Consider the following 19,576-nt stretch of genomic DNA (forward strand, 5'->3'; position numbering starts at 1 on the left):
CTATGAGGTCGTGCAGTATGTTTAGAGTGCCCTATGAGGCCGTGCAGTATGTTTAGAGTGCCCTATGAGGCCGTGCAGTATGTTTAGCGTGCCCTATGAGGCCGTGCAGTATGTTTAGAGTGCCCTATGAGGCCGTGCAGTATGTTTAGAGTGCCCTATGAGGCCGTGCAGTACGTTTAGAGTGCCCTATGAGGTCGTGCAGTATGTTTAGAGTGCCCTATGAGGCCGTGCAGTATGTTTAGAGTGCCCTATGAGGCCGTGCAGTATGTTTAGAGTGCCCTATGAGGCCGTGCAGTATTTTCAGAGTGCCCTATGAGGCCGTGCAGTATGTTCAGAGTGCCCTATGAGGCCGTGCAGAATGTTCAGAGTGCCCTATGAGGCCGTGCAGTATGTTCAGAGTGCCCTATGAGGCCGTGCAGTACCTAAGAGTGGCCTAAAAGGCCGTGCAGTACGTTTAAAGTGCCTTATGAGGCCGTGCAGTACGTTTAGAGTGGTCTATGAGGCCGTGCAGTACGTTTAGAGTGGTCTATGAGGCCGTGCAGTACGTTTAGAGTGGTCTATAAGGCCGTGCAGTACGTGTGTGTGTTTACTGTGTGCATATTTATTTACGGATTTGTGGAATTTAATACTGTTTGGGAATACTTTTTGGGTTATGATTTTTACTGTGTTATGATGTTAGTGAATGACTGCAGGAGTGTTTTCTCGTTATTTTTGTGGTGTTTTGTTGATCCTTCCGTTATGTTTGTAGTTTTCATTGGTGTACACACACACACACACACACACACACACACACACACACACACACACACACACACACACACACACACACACACACACACACACACACACACACACTATATTCATAGATATCACAAACAAACATGGCCACTATTGTGGATGTGTATGAGGCATGTTCCCTCTAAAGCACGACACTGAGGCTTGTCGCTATGAAAGACCATGAAACATGAAACTTGTCGCTCTTTGTTCATATGTGATGCTGAGTTTATATATAAATATATATTATAATATATATATATATATATATATATATATATATATATATATATATATATATATATATATATATATATATATGTGTATATGTATATATATATATATATATATATATATATATATATATATAAATATATATATATATATATATATATATATATATATATATATATATATATATATATATATATATATATATATATATATATATTTATGTGTGTGTGTGTATACAAACACTATATTTTAACTAGGGCAAGGAAAACAACTAAACTGATTTATAAGATCATACACCAAAAGTTCTTTTATTTGTCAGCAAGTACAAAAATCTCTATTGTATTTACAATAAGCTAACAAAATAATATATAACAGCTACATATTCTCTTTTGTACATGTCATTCAAAGTTTCCTCCTACGGTCCGGTCCTTTCAGACTCTCCTGATGGACAAGGGTTTATTAAAGTCTGTCTGGGACGTTGTAATGCGTATTTGTTTCAGAAGTGTTGGATATAGCGATAACATGATATATATGGATAATGGATAACGGGTCTACTGCAATGTCAATTTACTCGAATAGATGGCAACTTTTAATATTATACGCTAGAGCCAATAGGAAGCGCGAAATTACAGCTAGCAAAGCTTGATTGGTCAGACGTAATGTGAATTATGTCTGTTATTGGCTGATAATTGTCAACAGAAGCAATGATTGGTCGATCATATATGAATGAAAGATGATTTTCTAATGGAATATGAGAAAGAGAAAAAAAATTGTTTTTATTTCTGATTGCATCACCATATAGGAGCAATTTAAAAATAAAATATGAAAAAAATCATCTGTTTAAAATACAAAATATTACAAAATATTAAATACACACAGACACAGTCGGCTGTTACAATATAAACAAAATATACATTAAACTGTATCTGCCGGATACAGAATGGTTACACACACACACACACATTGTCTCAGATTCATTCTTCTTATTTTATCATGTAGTTATTTCAGATCTATGAGTTACAGGAGGACAGACCACTCGCAAAGTGAGAAGGAAATTCATGTCTTCTCCTTCCCACTAAGAATTTGAAATAACTATTATAGAAGTATGTGATTGTACCGAATTGGCTTCTCAATACGGCTGTATAATTATATACAAAATACAGTTTTGTTTATCTTAATATACATAAATTACATTGGAAGTAACAGGTTATCATAAAATATATAATGAGTAGGAAAACTCTAATCAGCCAGCCAATGACCTTTACTCATCTAGAATTACTCCCCTAAGTTTACTCATCTAGATTTACTCAAATAGATTTACTCATCTAGATTTAGCCACCTAGAGGTAAATGTATAATATGTTGATTTAACTGATTCAGTCAAATTGAATAATAATATATTAAAATTTGAGTCATATACTTTGTCAATGGGAAGCATATACATAATCCAAATTTTATAATTAGAAAACAAAAACTTATGTTTGCAAGGTTACACGTTCTGATGGCATTAAAAATGATTTTTTTTTAAACAGGTTCTTTCTCGTCAATATGTTCCTTTCCAAAAAATAAATATGTGTAATTTTTGTTCTTGAACTTAGTTTTCAATAATATAAAACATTATAATAAGCAAAACTATACTAGATAATTGTACACACACACACACACACACACACACACACGTACACACGTACACACACACACACACACACACACACACACACACACACACACACACACACACACACACACACACACACACACACACACACACACACACACACTCTTAGTACTAGGCTAGTCCCAGAACTAAGAGGCATGAGTTACGAGGAAAGGCTGCGAGAAATTCACCTCACGACACTGGAAGACAGAAGAGTAAGGGGAGACAGGATCACTACTACAAAACTCTCAAGGGAATTGACAGGGCAGATAAGAATAAACTGTTTAACACGGGTGGTACGCGAACAAGGGGACACAGGTGGAAACTGAGTACCCAAATGAGCCACAGAGACATTAGAAAGAACTTTTTTCAGTGTCAGAGTAGTTAACAGGTGGAATTCATTAGGCAGTGATGTGGTGGAGGCTGACTCAATCCACAGTTTCATATGTAGATATAATAGAGCCCAGTAGGCTCAGGAACCTGTACACCAGTTGATTGACTGTTGAGAGGCGGGACCGAAGAGCCAGAGCTCAACCCCCGCAAGCACAAATAAGTGAGTACATACACTCACACAAGTGACGAAAATGAAGGATTAAATGTTGGAACTGAGAAAATGGAAGAACAGATACGCAAAGAATGACAAGGAGGTGTGTGAAGAACACATCAAGATATTCCAGGAGGTCTTCACAGTAGAAGAAAGAGAAGCCTTTGTACTAAATGAGGAGGCAAACCAAGTAACTTTGGAGGAATGGATGAAGATAGACAGAGACTACAGGATGACCTGGAGAAACTGGAGGAATGGTCTAGAAAATGGCAACTAAAGTTCAATTCAGGAAAGTGTAAAGTAATGATATTAGGCGAAGGGAGCATAAGGTTGAACACAAGGTACCATCTGAGAGATGAAATCCTTCAAGAGTCAAATAGAGAGAAAGATCTGGGGGTTGATATCACACCGAACCTGTCCCCAGAGGCCCACATCAAAAGAATATCCTCAGCGGAATATGCTAGATTGGCCCACATAGGAACTGCCTTCAGAAACTTGTGTAAGGAATTGTTCATGACCTTGTATATCACTTATGTAAGACCAATCCTGGAATATGCAGCTCCAGCCTGGAGTCCTTAACTAGTTAAAGACAAGACAAAGTTAGAGAAGATTCAGAGGTATGCCACCTGACTAGTCCCGGAACTGAGAGGTATGAGTTGCGAGAAAAGGCTAAGGGAGCTGAACCTCACATCCCTAGAAAACAGAGGAGTAAGGGGAGAAATGAAAAAAACTACTAAATTCGCAGGGAAATTGACAGGGTGGACAAAGACAAACTCTTTAGCACGGGTGAAACAAGAACAAAAGGACACAGGTGGAAACTTAGTACCCAGATGAGCCACAGAGACATTAGAAAGATTTTTTCAGTCAGAATAGTTAACAGATTGAATGTATTAAGCAATGATGTGGTGGAAGCACCATACACAGCTTCGTATGTAAATATAATAGAGCCCAATAGGCTCAAGAATCTGTACAACAGTTGATAGACAGTTGAGAGGAAGGGGTCCAAAAAGCCAAAGCTCAACCCCCGCCAGCACAACTAGGTGAGTACAACTAGGTGAAAACACACACACACACACACACACACACACACACACACACACACACACACACACACACACACACACACACACACACACACACACACACACACACACACTCACACACACACACACACACACACTCACACACACACACACACACACCCGCACAACCAGTTGATTGACAGTTGAGAGGCGGGACCAAAGAGCCAAAGCTCAACCCCCGCAAGCACAACAAGGGCAGTACAAGGAGAATTACACAAAAGTTCACAGGAAGTATAGAGTGCTCTTCGATATTCCTATTGTAAATGTTAACAAATCCACAAGGGCCGTGATGAGGGTTCTAACCTACGTCCGAGAGGATCCCAGACGCGCCTTAATCAACCGTGCCATTGTAAATGTAAATGTAATACAATTACATTTACAAATGGCACAGTAAGACATTTGCAAAACGTTCTATTATAAATGTATTTTTTCTCAGAGTTTCTTGTGGTTCACAGAGCTCCTCGTCCTTAGCAGGTCGTCTTGTTTGATCCATCAACTTGTTTGGTTATCTTCAGAATTCTTGAGACAATCTTAAGTGTGAGCAGAGAGTCCTGGGAGACCCTGGGAGACCCTAGGAGATCTTGGGAGACCCTGTGAGACCCTGGTGGACTTCATAACACTGAAGAGTTGCTTGCCAGCTGCGTGGGGTTGTGCTTGCTCAGGACCTGAGAGACGTAGTGCACATACGAAGCCAGTCACAGAAATATTAAATTAATCGGTAGATAGACGAATAGATAGATGAACATTTAAGTCGATCGACAGACGGTAAGTAAAAATATAGAATGGAAAAAGAGAGAGAGAGAGAGAGAGAGAGAGAGAGAGAGAGAGAGAGAGAGAGAGAGAGAGAGAGAGAGAGAGAGAGAGAGAGAGAGAGAGAGAGAGAGAGACAAAGAGAGAAAGATGATAATTTTGACGTTTAAGGTAGAGTTGTTGTTCTTCATTAGGAAGCATTAACTATGCTACCTCGCAGATGAAAAAGGTCTCGAAAGAACAGGGGCTGTCGTTCCACTTCAGTCCCTTCCCGTCTCTGTTCCACAATTCTAGACAGTGTTCCATCTCACCATTCTCATATCTGAGGGGGAAAACAGAGAAAGTAGGTAATTAGTTTCAGCATAGTCGTAGGCATATATATACACGTGCTTGGGCAGTAGGTCTCCTTACACGTCCTGAGTAATGTATTCCCACTTACATATGTCAGTAGCAAGCCTATTTACATATTCTGGGCAGTTGGGCTATTTTAAAACGCTGGCCAATATAATAATATTATGTTATAATATTATTATCGGTTATGGAAAGGCATTTCCTTACATGACATAAAATATGACAAGAGACAGGGAAGAAGATACACATGCAGACGAGGAGTCACAATAACGTGGCTGAAATATGTTGACCAAACCACGGATAGACACACAATAGATACACATGGTCTGTAGGATTTGATCACCCAGAATGAAAAAGATATTGAGAACTAAAAGTATAAAACTCCTTTTAGAACTAGAACAAAAATTAGAACTTCATACTTTTTTGTATGAAGATCAGACTACAGAATAGGGAATACAATGAGAGTAAGATAGTACCTGGCGAAGGGTGGAAGGCAAAGACTGTCAGAAGGCAGAATCCAATGGGTGGAAGTAGCTTCTTCACAGTTAGAAGGGCAAATAATTAGGGCATGTTAGAAGTAATTGGACCTGACTCAGTACACAGTCCTCGAATCCGAATGTGTACTCTAGATAGCAAACTCGCAACACTAAATCCCACCCACACACACACTAACATGAATGTGCATGAAAGTCACTCACATGCTAGTCAATAAGAGAACATTAACATTCGCATTTAGATATATAAATAAGCACTTGGCGTTCAAGCGCTTTTTGAGCACTTGAAGGCCAAGCTGGAGCCCTGGCGTAGTCAAACACAGAAAGAAGTTGAATATATTTATTCTAATCCTGATCCCTTCCAAGTGCTATATAGTCGTAATGGTTTGGTCTTTAACCCTGGTAATTGTCTCCCTTCCCTCGCCACTTGCTTGGTCCCAGAACTGATTGTTATGATTTATGAAAGTATATTAACAACATGGGAGACATGATTACAGCGTACAAAATCCTCATGTGCTAACAGTAGCTAATAATTGGCATGAATGAATACCAAAACATGCTGATACCGATAAAAACATAATTCACAGTTGAGTAGAATGAATATTCTTGTGAGGCAGAATCAAATAGAACATTTGGAGTTTAAGGCTCATTCTTTGTGATGGTATAAAAAATTGGTTTAGTGAGAATTATATATACATATATATATATATGTCGTACCTAGTAGCCAGAACGCACTTCTCCGCCTACTTTGCAAGGCCCAATTTGCCTAATAAGCCAAGTTTTCCTGAATTAATATATTTTCTCTTATTTTTTTCTTATGAAATGATAAAGCTACCCATTTCATTATGTATGGGGTAAATTTTTTTTTATTGGAGTTAAAATTAAGGTAGATATATGACCGAACCTAACCAACCCTACCTAACCTAACCTAACCTATCTTTATAGGTTAGGTTAGGTTAGGTAGCCGAAAAAGTTAGGTTAGGTTAGGTTAGGTAGGTTAGGTAGTCGAAAAACAAATAATTCATGAAAACTTGGCCTATTAGGCAAATCGGGCCTTGCATAGTAGGCTGAGAAGTGCGTTCTGGCTACTAGGTACGACATATATATATATATATATATATATATATATATATATATATATATATATATATATATATATATATATATATATATATATATATATATATATATATATACATATATTTATATATATATATATATATATATATATATATTCCCTTGTAAATTGATGTAAATATGATCTTTATGTTGTATATTATTTAATAAAGAAAACAAAAAGTAGTAGAGGAAATTAAGATGAACGAATTATAGAGTGATTTAGTATGAAATCAACAACAGGAACTACATAACTCAGAGGGTTGACCAACAACTACAACAGACGACTGAAAGTTGAGAACCGAGTTCCAGGAGCGGAATTTCATCCTCCGCAGAAACAGACAGTAAAGACACATAAAGAAACACACACACACACATTACCCTCTTTACTAATGACACTTAGTTTAAAGGCTCTCACACTGCCTTTAACCTAAGCTTCTTCAACACGGTAGAAAAAACAATCCTGAAAAATTTCGGGAGAGAACTTAGAGAATCCAGGGAGAACCTACTGGAAGTTATTGGGTTCTCCGGCGTTCCAGTTGGTGTAGGTGATAGGTTGACCGTTCGACATCCAGAAGAACCGCCCTTCCTCGCCCTGGTCCGTCCCAGACGTCCAGAAATGCTCGTGGCCAAGACCTGAACCAGACACACATTTATGTTAAAACCAGGAATCGTCGTTATTCTCCTCGGATACTTTTTTTTTGTCCGGTTTTTAAAGTTAATTTTATCACTCTTTGATTATCCTGAACAATTTATTTGTGAAACTGTTATGTAATGATGACTTGAAATTTACAAGACGTTACTTTAATTTGCAATATACTAATGTACTTTGAAATCGTTAAGTGTTTAAGAAATATGATTTCAATTAAGCATTTATTAATCATCATTTGAAGCAAATGGTAAAAAAAATATACAATTAATTTATTTATATATATATATATATATATATGACAGCAAAAATGATGGAACACGCCAAAGAAGTTTATGAGAAACAGTAAAGAGCAGAGGCAAACGCTAGGTTAATCCAATAAAGAATAATCCAATAAGGAATCCAATAAAGAGGCTTTAGCAGGCTGTTAGCGAGTAGTTCACTACACTCACGTGAGTCGCCCCCTCTCCACCTTCCAGCTTACCGACATCCTTAATGTAATTTTCCAGTCTGGTGTTCTCCCTGAGGGTCTCAATGGAGGCCAGATGCATGCCGTGGAAGCGACAATACTGCGCTGCCTTGAACCAGTTGGCCTGGAACAACCCATTAGTCCCACAAGTTAACTCCTTTCCCGTCAAGGGTTAAGGCATAAAATAGACCAATGGGCGCGAAGCTGTCATCCAGCGAGATGTTTTCATCTGAATATTTAATTTTTTTGAGTATATATATATATATATATATATATATATATATATATATATATATATATATATATATATATATATATATATATATATATATATATATATATATACATATATATATATATATATATATATATATATATATATATATATATATATATATGTATATATATATATATATATATATATATATATATATATATATATATATATATATATATATATTCCTGTAAGGTCACTGGCAGCGCATTAGTTCACTGTATATAATTGTTATTGGTCAGTTAACACTTAGAAAATTCTGATCATTTTCTTGTTTACGTTATTTTGAATGAAAGGATGACAGCTCTTACATTGGTCCATTTTATACTGAAAAGAGTTTACAGTGAGAGGAAGAGAAAGACATGTAAACTAAGCCATAGGAAGTAAACACATTAATTCCAAGACATAACCTCATGCACCAAAGAAATACTCAAGATTTTTTTTTTTTTTTTTCATCTTCTTTTAGAGAAGATGAAAATGAGTCAGCACAAAACGCCTTACGCAAAGTTGACTTTTTTTTTTTTTAACGAAGTCAACAAAATCCTTCGAGGATGAATTGGCGTTAAGCCATCGCTGTAACGAGAAGTCGAGAGTGTTGTGGCTTATGGTTACGAGAGAAACTATTGCAATATCATGCTTTGTGGGTTGCAAAACAAAAATAAAGTTGTTGCTATAAGAGATGCTGATGCAGTAACATGCTATGTTGGTTGGAAAGCAAGGTGAGGGGTGAGAGAAAGTTTTGAAAAGTGTTTAACAAAAGCTTTAAATATTAAAATTTATAGTTTTTTTGGGGTTATGATTCTATTGTATCCTATTGTATGTATTTTATTATACCCTGTGGCATGTATATATTGTACCCTGCGGTATGATTCTATTGTACCCTGTGGTATGATTCTATTGTACCCTGTGGTATGATTCTATTGTACCCTGTGGTATGATTCTATTGTACTCTGTTGAATCATTCTATTGTTCCCTGTGGCATGAGTATATTGTACCGTGTGGTAGGATTCTATTTTACTCTGTTGCATCATTCTATTGATTCCTGTGGCATGATGTTATTGTTCCCTATGGCATGAGGCTATTTTACCCAGTGGCATGATTATATTGTACCCTGTGGTATGATAATATTGTACCCAATTACATAATTGTATTCTTCCCTGTTGCACAATTGTACACTAGTCTTTAGCATGATTGTACACTAGCCTCTGATATAACTGTGCCCTAATATGTGGCATAATTGTACTGTAGTCTGAGGGAATGATTGTACACTAACTACCAGCCTGACTGTTTTCTTCCCCGTGGCATAATTCTATTGTGGTATATTTGTACTAAAGAATTATTTTATATTACACTTTGACATGACAGTACTATAAAGTATAATATGATTCTACTTTACCCAGTGGCATAATTGTATACTACCCTATGTCATAAGTGTAAACTACCTTGTGTCAAAAGTGCATATCACTCTGAAGTATGATTGTCTAATACTCGGTGACATGATTGTATATTTGTGGCATGATTTGTTAACTACCGTTTTGCATGATTGCTTAGCCCCCTATGGAATGACTGCACACTATTTTGTGGAATGATTGAATAATGTTTTGCGGAATGATTGATGATTTCATTCTGAGGCGTGATTGTATTCAATGGTATTCATTGTGATTGTATTCATCCTTGCCTCAATCGTAAGAGTCCTCAAGGGAGCCGAATACAAGACGGCTTTACAGAGAGAGAGAGAGAGAGAGAGAGAGAGAGAGAGAGAGAGAGAGAGAGAGAGAGAGAGAGAGAGAGAGAGAGAGAGAGAGAGAGAGAGAGAGAGAGAGAGAGAGAGAGATAAAGAGAGAGAGAGAGAGAGAGAGAGAGAGAGAGAGAGAGAGAGAGAGAGAGAGAGAGAGAGAGAGAGAGAGAGAGAGAGAGAGAGTGAACGTCCCTGTAACTCAAACAGTTTATTGTTTATTGTGACTCAGCGTTGAAGTGGTGAGTAAACACTCACGTTCTCCAACAAGTCTTCGGTAAAGCGAGGTTATCAACAAAATGTTTGAGAACGAGAGTTTTCTATCAGAATAATCCAAGTAAAAGGGTTAAGAAAATAATAATAGCAATAAAAAAAGAAACTTTTCAACAAAAATACGAAGACGGTAGCAGAGAATGAGCTTTGACTTCTGTACGAAGCTCGAGAGAGCTGCCGGTGTTGCGTTCACTATCAACACGTAAGGAAAAACATTTTGAGTTTTATCCACCTAATTTGGTTTTCTGTGTGCAAATGGGATCAGACAGACTGATTAGCTAAACTGATTCGTGTGTATGTTGGCGTGCTAAAGTATTCATTTGAGTCAAATCAGTTGAGGAATGCCAAAGTTGGTTTGAAAGGCGCTATGCACATTATAAAACTAAAACAAGAATGTATACGAGTCCAAAATGGGTGATAAGGAGACAGGCAGAGAGTTAAGAGAGAATACGTCATAATGATCCGACATGCTAGAAAAATGAGATGAGATTGGAGACTGAATTGGTAGAGGGGAGGAGAGTACAGGAGCCCGGTCAGAGCCTCACTGATATGAGTCATGCCACGTACTAAGAGAGCTTCACCATTATCATCTTCATCCAGGAAACAGCCAAGAAGTAGGCATGCAAACTGCTGTTAAAGAGGCATGCAAAAGGAAGATGTTAATAAACACAAGACGCTGTAGAACGCCACGAGGAACTCCAAGGAGTTCCTCAGTCTGAAGAGAGGAAGTGAAATGGTCACTTATATACAAAAATGTCAAATTTCTTGGCCGACTGTTCCTCATTGAACCGAACGAATTACGCCAGGAAGCGACTCTTCAGGCACTCCAAGCGGTGAGTAATAATCATCCACAGAAGGCATCCAGCCTGAATGATCATTTAACACAAAGACAATCTAAGCAGGTGAGAGTGATCCATAAATCTCAGAAGAAACCACTCGGATCCCACCCTCTGGAAGAGTGGATAGCCATCGAAAGCCTTCACCAACCGGAGAACCAAACTGAAAGTCATGATCTCAAGGCTCATGACTTTATTATCTCAGTTTAGAACTGAGATAATAAATTATCATCGTAGAATGATGCAGCATCTCTGGCAATTACATATCTTCTGGAGAAGACGTTTTACTGAGACCACAACAATCTTCCTGAGAGTACGACAGGCTGATAGTACTGGAGAAAATAGACTTGAGGATGGAGGTTCAGAGTCCTGAATAATCTGATCCTTTGAACTTTAAAGGAATTTAAGGTGTTTTGGGGGGAAGTTACAGGAGGTGGATCCTGGGGAATATGAAGGAGTTTGGAAAGCAAGAAATTGTGAAGGATTTAGGTGTTCTGGGGGAGGGTTGGGGGTTGAGGTGAAGTATCCTGTTGACTATGACAGCTTGGAGTGAGGGGGTGAAAGTGGTTTCATAATTCGCTATGTGTCAGCGATGAGTGTTGAGGGGCAGGAATTGGTAAGGTTGAGAAGGAGATTGTGAGTTTCTGGTGTATGAGCTGTGAGTTTCTGTTCAAGTAGCTCTGAATAGAAGAATGTGAGGTACGAATTATATGATTGGGGTTAGGAAGAGTTTGTGCGGAAATGGATAGTGAAGAGAAGCAGTGAGGTGGAGTCTGTGAGTTAAAGCTGTGAAGCGGGGTTTGTTAGTTGAAGCTGTGAAGCGGGATTTGTGAGTTGAAGCTGTGAAGCGGGATTTGTGAGTTGAAGCTGTGGAACGGGGTTTGTGAGTTGAGAGTAAGGGGATGTAAGGTGGAGTTTGGTCTGGGAAGTGAAAGCTGTGATGTGAGGTGACGTTTTATGAGGCAGGATTGTGAGGGGAAGGGCTGCGAGAGAATATAAAGAAGGTATTAAGAAGAGGGGAAACAGCAGGGAGAATGAGGTTAAGGTTAGGGGTTATGAGGTAGGCATTAAAGGTGGTAGTTATGAGGAAGAGGATAGGGTCAAGGTTGGGAGTTATGAGGAAGAGAATAGGTTCAAGGGTGGGAATTATGAGGTAGATGTTAAGGAAAGGGGTCACAATCCCCACCATTGAGTTAGAGTTCAATGGTGGGGGATTATAAGGCCGAGGTTAAGGGAGGTGGTTATGGGGTAGAGGTTTGTGAGGTAGGGATCAAGGCGGAGTAGACTCTAACCTGCATCCTGTATGTGCTGCTCCAGGAACCTGTTCTGTCTCTCCGTCTCGACCCCCGCCAGTTGCATCCCGTGGAAACGACAGTACTGCGCTGCCTTGAACCAGTTCGCCTGCAATGACCCCGAGTTAGTAAGCCCAGCGGTCCTTCCGGCAAGTGGTGGTGGTGGTGGTGGTAGTGACGGCTGTGATGGTGGTAGTGACGGTTGTGATGGTGGTAGTGACGACTGTGATGGTGGTAGTGACGAATGTGATGGTGGTAGTGACGGCTGTGATGGTGGTAGTGACGGCTGTGATGGTGGTAGTGACGGTTGTGATGGTGGTAGTGACGACTGTGATGGTGGTAGTGACGGTTGTGATGGTGGTAGTGACGGCTGTGATGGTGGTTGTGACGGTTGTGATGGTGGTAGTGACGGCTGTGATGGTGGTAGTGACGGCTGTGATGGTGGTAGTGACGGTTGTGATGGTGGTAGTGACGACTGTGATGGTGGTAGTGACGACTGTGATGGTGGTAGTGACGACTGTGATGGTGGTACTGACGACTGTGATGGTGGTAGTGACGACTGTGATGGTGGTACTGACGACTGTGATGGTGGTAGTGACGACTGTGATGGTGGTAGTGACGGCTGTGATGGTGGTAGTGACGGCTGTGATGGTGGTAGTGACGGTTGTGATGGTGGTAGTGACGGCTGTGATGGTGGTTGTGACGGTTGTGATGGTGGTAGTGACGACTGTGATGGTGGTAGTGACGGCTGTGATGGTGGTAGTGACGGCTGTGATGGTGGTAGTGACGACTGTGATGGTGGTAGTGACGACTGTGATGGTGGTAGTGACGGCTGTGATGGTGGTAGTGACGACTGTGATGGTGGTAGTGACGACTATGATGGTGGTAGTGACGGCTGTGATGGTGGTTGTGACGGTTGTGATGGTGGTAGTGACGACTGTGATGGTGGTAGTGACGGCTGTGATGGTGGTAGTGACGGCTGTGATGGTGGTAGTGACGACTGTGATGGTGGTAGTGACGACTGTGATGGTGGTAGTGACGGCTGTGATGGTGGTAGTGACGACTGTGATGGTGGTAGTGACGACTATGATGGTGGTAGTGACGGCTGTGATGGTGGTAGTGACGGCTGTGATGGTAACGTAGGTGATGATGGTGATGGTGTTGCGTTCCTCACCGTGCTTTCTTATTAATAGTGAGCACAGAGACGAACGGTCTGCCTTTTGTATAACCAGCCTACTAACCCTTTTTTTTGTGTGTGTATACCTTTTTGCGTTATAATTTAACAATCCTGCCGATTGAATTCTTTGTCGAATCTGTCCCTTAAATTGGTGACTGGCGATGGCTTCCATGACATCTTTTTGTAAGTGTATTTCATATGCGTTCCCAGCTTCCACCTGTGTCCTGTTGTCCTAATTACTCTTAATATCAAGAGGCAATCTCTGTCAGATTGATCTATTCCCCTGAGTAACTTGTAGGTGGTGATCATGTCCCCTGTGTTTCTTCTGTTCTCTAGGCTTGTCATGTTTACTTATCGTGTCCTTATAGCTCACCTTCTATTTCTGGCTCTTGTCTTCCTGTGAACCTCTTCGCTTTTCTGAGTTTGTGTTGTGTTTCACCAGGTGGTGATGTCATGCCGTTGCTGTGTGTTCATGCAATGGCCCTTTATTTTACGTTCGTTAGGTACTCTCTTAATTACTCATTTCAGTGTTTTTCTAGTTGTTCCATCTATGTTTCAATCTAGTACACTATTCAATAGTATATTCCTCCTGAGAGACCTAAACGATACAGTGTACCTAGCGTGCTGTTTCCTGTCTTATTTCGGTCACATCGTCATAGAACTGTTTAAAGTTGGCCTAATATGACTTTGCACCTCTAATTCCATATTACTCTCGTATTATAAAGCTGCTCAGCTTTAGGTACTACTTTTCATCCCGATTATCTTTTCGAACGCTTTCCAAGAAAGACACGTCATTGGCACTAGTTTGTAACTTATTGTTTCTTGTCTGTCTCCTTTTATGAATATTGGGACTTTGCAATTATCCAGATTTTGATGATATTGAGCCCTGGTCGAGGACCGGGCCTCGAGGAAGCTAAGCCTCGAAACCATCTCAAGGGGTATATTGTGCTGATGGAACGGTAATGATTTCAGGGTGCAGGAATGATGAAAGTGGTTAAAAAAAAAACAGTTTTGGTAATGGCAGTGTCGTGTCGGACTAATGATACTGGTTGTCATAGGAGAGATGGTGCCAGTGTTGGTGATAGTTATGAAATCATAGAATTTGGTGGTTTAGAATAGCGTCACGAGGTGGACAATTCAGCCGCTCATTCAAAAGTAGAAGATCAAGTTCAGAGAAAAGGTCTTTTAACATTGCAATTATTTGAACCAACTGCAGCTCTGCATGCTAGTTACCTAACGGGATACAGAGATATGATAACGAGACTGGTTTGTTGACTCGTTATAAGGCCAATTATGTGAAACTTGACTCCTTGAAAAATAACTTTGGTCCGTGAGTTAAAACTTGGTTTATTAAGGTATAACTTTTAACCTTGAGGAATAAATTTCTACCTTGAGTTATAACTTGACTCTTTGTAGGACTAGATTTCTTTAGGTATAACTTGATTCTTTGAGTGATAACTTGATTCCTTAAGGTTTATTTTTCACCCTTGTATTATTAGCTGACTTTTTGAGGTGTCAGCTTTATCTTATCTTCGAGTAATAACTTGGCTCCTGGTGTATAAATTTCACCTTTGAGTTATTACTTGGCTCCTTAATACATAACATTCATCTCCTTGAGGTATGCCTTGACTCCTTTATGTATAACTTTCATTTTGAGTTATAACTTGGCTCCTTGTTGTATAACAGATATCTTATCATTTCACTTTAATGATTTTGCGTTTCATTTAGAATAAGCAGTGTGCTGAGATTTATATATATTATGATTTTACCAACATATTTTCTGTCCACATAGTTAATATAATTTTATATGTGCATCTTCAATTATAGATGCCCCTATATATAGATGCACATGAAGAATTACCTATATATGGTATTTATTCAAAATTTTATAAGCATTATTATTATTATTATTATTATTATTATTATTATTATTATTATTATTATTATTATTATTATTAATATTATTATTATTATTATTATTACTGAAATTAATTGTTTAAGTTTGCTGAGAAGGTGTTCTATTATGTTCAGTTCTATTATTGTTCTTTTAGGTTTGGTTATCTGTAGTAATGCAGAAATAAAGACGTTTATTGAATGAATTTGTGTGTTATTAGATATTAATTAATAAGACTTTCTAAATGTTGAGGTGTTAACATGTTTTGGGTGATAGCTCACGTTCAATGGTCTTTTCTCTCATGTTTCATATTCTCTTCTCAATCTCTTTCTTGTTTCAGCTTATGAACCAAGTTCTTTTCTAAGATCATGCTTCATATTCCCTGTTCATATGTCATGTTCTCCTCTTAACTTATGCTCAATGTTCTCATTTCGTCTTCAGAAGCAGATGTATTAAACAAACAAAATGCCACAGCAAGGAAATAAATAAATTTTTGCGAACAACAGCCACAAAAAATGTCCTATTTTTTAAACCACAGTAACAAAAATATATCTTCAGTAAATTCAACAAATAATCGCTGACAGCCTCATGAAGCTGACATTCTATGGAAAGTCAGCAGTTAGTAAAGGCGGATGATGACCCTTAGTCCAAGTCATATCTCTCTGTCAATGGGAATTCTTATGAGTTAACTCACTACACAGTCCAGTGAAGATGCCTCCAGGGGGGGTCGAGAGGCCTCCAGAGGGGTCAAGATGCCTCCAAAAGCATCAAGAAGCCTACCCAGCAACCACCAGCTCCCTCCGTCAAGACTACAAACATGGCATCCCAACAATATCCTGGTGATCTGACACATCCTGCTTGAACCCGTCTTGAGCAGCTGCATGTTCACTGTATGTTCATATAGTGTTTCATGATTGTACTAATAAGACCTCGTCCCTTCACTGTCTCTTGCTTAACTAAGACAATATTTGATTATCCAGAGTAGGAGGAACAAGAACTTCCTATATTATATTTCGAGGTCCCTTATTTTCGTTTGACATTTTATTCGAAGCCAATCGAGAGATGGTTCTGGTGTTGGAAATTTGAATAAATTATATTTGAGATATCTCGCTTGCTTTGAAAGAAGAGGTGAACATAGAGCAAGTTCTCAAAGCGAGATAAGATCAATGATTTGGAATGTAAAAATATCAGAATGGCGATTGGCATTAGCTGTTTGTCAGGAAAACATTCTGTCTTATAGGAAATCGTTCACTTCAAATCGACAAACATTCTATGGTAAATTTTAACATATATGCAAGGGTTGGGGCACATTCATCTAGGGCAGTGTGTTGTCGGTGAGAGTGGCGCTGGTATTGTTGTCAGTCATCCGAGTCTGACAGGAAGAGAGGCCTGTTTCCACTGTGAGTCGCTGAGAGAAAAGTTGAGGGCTTTTTCCTAGCATTGATTTCAGCAAGCTGTTGTACTCTTCTAATTTAACGTTATTGAAACATGGCGAACATCTATGAAAGTAGGTCAGGCTGGGGAGGGACAAGCATCTGGTGATGAGGTAAAGTGCATCATGAGCATCGATGTCTTCAATCCTCTCGTTCATCCTCTTCAGGTCAGTGACCTTCTTACCAAGGACCTCGTTGATGACATTCCCTCCAAGTGGAGCTCCTAGTAGTGTGCTGTCCTCAGGGTTTGTTATATGAATTTCAGGCAAAACAACCTTTATTCGCTCTATTATGTGCTGGTTGGTGGAGGCTATTTCGCACTTGGAAGAGTTCAGGGTGAGGCCTAGACTTGCTCCTTGCTCCTGAATTATTCTTATGTCTTCCAAGAACGAGGCTGGGGAGCCGGCTGGAGTACCATCGTCCAAAAACCAAATGTTCAGCTCACTGGACTCATCTTCAGGGACTTCCTTGATGATTACGCAGAAGAGAAGCAATGGGTTCACCCTGTTGGACACCTTCTTCTGATTTAATTTCATATTTCCTCGAAAAACAGGTATATATATATATATATATATATATATATATATATATATATATATATATATATATATATATATATATATATATATATATATATATATATGTCGTACCTAATAGCCAGAACGCACTTCTCTGCCTACTATGCAAAGCCCGATTTGCCTAATAAGCCAAGTTTTCATGAATTATTATATTTTCTCAATTTTATTTCTTATGAAATGATAAAGCTACCCATTTCATTATATATGAGGTCAATTTTTTTTTATTGGAGTTAAAATTAACGTAGATATATGACCGAACCTAACCATCCATACCTAACCTAACCTAACCTAACCTAACCTAACCTAACCTACCTAACCTATCTCTATAGGTTAGGTTAGATTAGGTAGCCGAAAATGTTAGGTTAGGTTAGGTTCGGTAGGTTAGGTTGTCGAAAAAACATTATTTCATGAAAACTTGGCTTATTAGGCAAATCGGGCCTTGCATAGTAGGCTGAGAAGTGCGTTCTGGCTATTAGGTACGACATATATATATATATATATATATATATATATATATATATATATATATATATATATATATATATATATATATAAATATATATATATATATATATATAAATATATATATATATATATATATATATATATATATATATATATATACATATATATATATATATATATATATATATATATATAAATATATATATATATATATATATATATATATATATATATATATATATATATATATATATATATATACATATACATATACATACATATATATGACATTTACAAAAGATACAGCTACAATGCCAGACATACAATTAATACAAATAATTCAGGCAACATATATGAGGTGATTAACTTTACTGGAATAACAGATTTGAGTAAATAAATCATGCTTGCCACATTGCAGTAGTTAACCAAAACATTGGGAAAATTTAAAAAAAAATATGTGCACAAACTAATATAAATGCAATTATATTCATGGATATGAGTGTTCACTGATACGCTATTTCTTTTTGAATTAATGGCACACACACACACACACACACACACACACACACACACACACACACACACACACACACACACACACACACACAGACACACACACACACACACACACACACACACACACACACACACACACACACACACACACACACACACACACACACACACACACAGCCTAGTAGGCCCAGGAATCTGTACACAAGTTGATTGACGGTTGAGAGGCAGGACCAAAGAGCCAAAGCTCAACCCCCGCAAGCACAATTAGGTGAGTACAATTAGGTGAGTACACACACACACACACACACACACACACACACACACACACACACACACACACAGAAGGGTGGGCCGGCTGCATTTTCCTGGACTGCCAAAAAGCCTTTGACGCAGTTCCCCATGAAAGGCTGTTAAAAAAGTTGGAGCATCAGGCAGGAGTAAAAGGGAAGGTGCTCCAGTGGATAAGGGAGTACTTAGGCAACAAGAAACAGCGAGTAACGGTGAAGGGGGAGACATCAGAGTGACGAGATGTCACCAGCGGAGTCCCACAGGGCTCAGTACTTGGACCCATCCTGTTTCTAATATATGTGAACGATCTTCCGGAGGGTATAGACTCATTCCTCTCAATGTTTGCTGATGATGCAAAAATTATGAGAAGAATCAAGACGGATGAAGATAAAGTTCAACTCAGGAAAGTGTAAGGTAATGAAATTAGGCGAAGGGAGCAGGAGGCTGAACATAAGGTATCATCTGGGAGGTGAAATTCTGCATGAGTCAAATAGAGAGAAAGATCTGGGGGTTGATATCACACCGAACCTGTCACCAGAGGCCCACATCAAAGGAATATCATCAGCAGCATATGCTAGACTGACCAACTTAAAAACTGCCTTTAGAAATTTGTGTAAGGAATCGTTCAGGACCCTGTATACCACTTATGTACGACCAATTTTGGAGTATGCAGCTCCAGCCTGGAGTCCATACCTA

General features: G+C 38.7%; 1 protein-coding gene across 2 annotated transcripts in view; it reads right to left on the reverse strand.

Moving 5' to 3' along the window:
- Positions 1 to 1,284: 1,284 nt before the first annotated feature.
- LOC123747495 (mannose-binding protein C) overlaps positions 1,285 to 19,576 on the reverse strand; it is a 69,718-nt gene continuing 51,426 nt past the window's right edge. The window contains exons 4-6 of one of the 2 annotated variants that reach the window (XM_069332389.1): positions 8,135 to 8,243; positions 7,511 to 7,637; positions 1,285 to 5,362 (exon numbers count right to left, since the gene is read on the reverse strand). In XM_069332389.1, the coding sequence (XP_069188490.1) occupies positions 5,245 to 5,362; positions 7,511 to 7,637; positions 8,135 to 8,243 (354 nt within the window). In that variant the 3' untranslated portion in view covers positions 1,285 to 5,244. Of the gene's footprint in view, positions 5,363 to 7,510; positions 7,638 to 8,134; positions 8,244 to 12,529; positions 12,639 to 19,576 lie in introns of both variants that reach the window. The other variant, XM_069332388.1, reaches the window with a different exon arrangement.

Source organism: Procambarus clarkii, chromosome 27 (genome assembly GCF_040958095.1).
Source record: "Procambarus clarkii isolate CNS0578487 chromosome 27, FALCON_Pclarkii_2.0, whole genome shotgun sequence".
In the NCBI taxonomy this organism is placed as follows: domain Eukaryota; kingdom Metazoa; phylum Arthropoda; class Malacostraca; order Decapoda; family Cambaridae; genus Procambarus; species Procambarus clarkii.